This window comes from Ailuropoda melanoleuca, chromosome 10 (genome assembly GCF_002007445.2).
Source record: "Ailuropoda melanoleuca isolate Jingjing chromosome 10, ASM200744v2, whole genome shotgun sequence".
In the NCBI taxonomy this organism is placed as follows: domain Eukaryota; kingdom Metazoa; phylum Chordata; class Mammalia; order Carnivora; family Ursidae; genus Ailuropoda; species Ailuropoda melanoleuca.
This window is the reverse complement of record NC_048227.1, coordinates 100,896,168-100,898,174: the sequence shown is the minus strand read 5'-3', so window position 1 is coordinate 100,898,174 and position 2,007 is coordinate 100,896,168. Positions and strand designations below refer to the sequence as shown.

Below are 2,007 nucleotides of genomic sequence, written 5' to 3'. Positions count from 1 at the left end.
TAAAAAAAAAAAAAAAAAAGAAATTTGGCACCAGGAAGAAACACAGCAACAAAATCTGTTCCACTTGTTATATAAGAAAAATGAAGTTGAGAAAGCTGAAGGACTTGATTCATTTAGATCTTAAAAGAAAATGAAAACATGGATTCTAGAGGGGGTACACATACATCAAGATTCAATACGGAGATTTAAATTTCATTAAGTATCAAAACTACTAACCATTCTATTAGCACTCCTTTCAAGACGTTGACCATCTTTTCCCAGTCAGAAGGTGCAGATGACTTTTAAAATGCTAATAAAAGAGGTAAGGTGACAATAAATTAAAAAACATCAACTTTTTCAATATACTTTGGAGATTTGCTTCTTGAAATGAGGCAAAATATTAAATGTCACATTAAACATTTAAGTCTATGAAAAACATAGGGCTAACATTAAAAAAAATAGATATTTTTATTTTTAAAATTAAAATGAGTCTATTGGAATATTAATGCAGAAATCTTACTTGCAAATGCTACCCAAATCAATTCTAATGAAAGCAAGCAACCTGCCCAATCCAAGTTTAGAACAAGAGTCACAAGATTTCTAGTCCCACCCAGCACAATGATAAAAGATAAGACTCTGGGAGGCAGAAATCACAGAACAGCAGCTGTGAAAAGGATGGTGAGGCCGACTATCTCATTTCACAGATGAGATAGAAAAGACTAGCTCCGGGAAAAAAAAAAAAAAAAAGAGAGAGAGAGAAGCCAGGTCTCCAGATCTCGTGTTCTTTTACCACATAAATCAGGTTTCCCAATGATCTGCCCAAGGAGGAAAATATCCCACGAACCGACGCCAACTTAATCCTTAAACTTCTACACCTGGGCGCGAGCCATTATCTCCCGCAATGAAATCCACGGTTCAATTACCGCGGGACAGCTTCCAAGCCTCTTCAGGAAGGGCCCCGAGAGGTGCGCGACACCGCCCTGTACCCCAGCACCTGGAAGACAGGTTTCTAGGTCTTTTCTTTCCCTGCCTCCTTTCCTCGGGAGCCCTCGGTTTTCCACGTACCCCACTTTCCCCTCTCGCTGGGAGAGCCCGCACCACGTACCTCTAGCCTCGGAACCAGCAGCCCTCGAGCCTTGCCAAGTATGCATGCGCCGGCTACGTCATCGGTCAGCGACGTTGTTGTGGGTGGGGCGCGCCGGAGGCTGGCGGAGCCGGAGCTGGGCTGAGGGGGCGGGGCGCGACGGGGGCGGTATCACGTGCCGCCGGGAGCCGGCGGGAGGCCACATGCTGGGAACCGCCGAGAAAGGGGGGCTCCAATGCCAATTGGGTCGGCGGTGAGCGACTGAGGGCTGGCGGAGTCCGCGTGCCGGCAGGTAGCAAGGGGAACCCGGGCTCGTGGGGGCGGGCGATGGCGTCGGCGAAGCCGGCACCGCGGGGAGTGGGGAGGACGGCGCGGGGGCGCGGCCCCTGACACACCCGCTGACCTGCCGACCCGCAGCCGGGAGTGAGGGCCTCTCGGAGCCTGGGCCGCTGGACTCTTCTTTCCCGGTCGCTGCCGAGCTCTGGTTTCTCTCTGAGGCCTCCAGAGCACCTGCCGGTACCGTCAGCCTCCCACTGGGTAGTCACGGAAAGATGATGAGAAGGAGTAAGAAACAGTCTCATTCAGATAGGAACCTGCCAGATCACAGCTTCTAGCTGTGACCTGAGAGGGTGCATAGATCGAATGCTGATAGATTTTTAAGCCCCGAACGGTCATTGTAAGACCCCAGAGGGTTCTAAAATTAATCCTTTCCCCACATTTTGATGTGTGTCTAATAGACTTCTCTCTTTAGTTATTTTTACCAGTGGAGGTATGAGACTCTTGCTTTGGTTCCTTAGGTTAAATTGTACTTCCCAGTGAAGCTAATACTGCTGCATGGGTTTATGTGATTTATAAACCCAGCTCTTATATTCATTTCCCTCTTTTTAGCCCTCAGAGTTTTTCCTCTTTTTGGTTTCCGTATTGCTGGTTCTGCGTTCGCCCTA

The 2,007-nt window shown here is 48.3% G+C and overlaps 1 protein-coding gene across 3 annotated transcripts in view; it reads right to left on the bottom strand.

Moving 5' to 3' along the window:
• Positions 1-1,156, bottom strand: part of GTF2H5 (general transcription factor IIH subunit 5) — a 12,497-nt gene extending 11,341 nt beyond the window's left edge. The window contains exons 1-2 of one of the 3 annotated variants that reach the window (XM_002915115.4): positions 1,085-1,156; positions 217-289 (exon numbers count right to left, since the gene is read on the bottom strand). In XM_002915115.4, coding sequence (XP_002915161.1) covers positions 217-251 — 35 coding nt within the window. In that variant the 5' untranslated portion in view covers positions 252-289; positions 1,085-1,156. The other 2 variants (XM_019795110.2, XM_034669387.1) reach the window with 2 other exon arrangements.
• Positions 1,157-2,007: the final 851 nt, after the last annotated feature.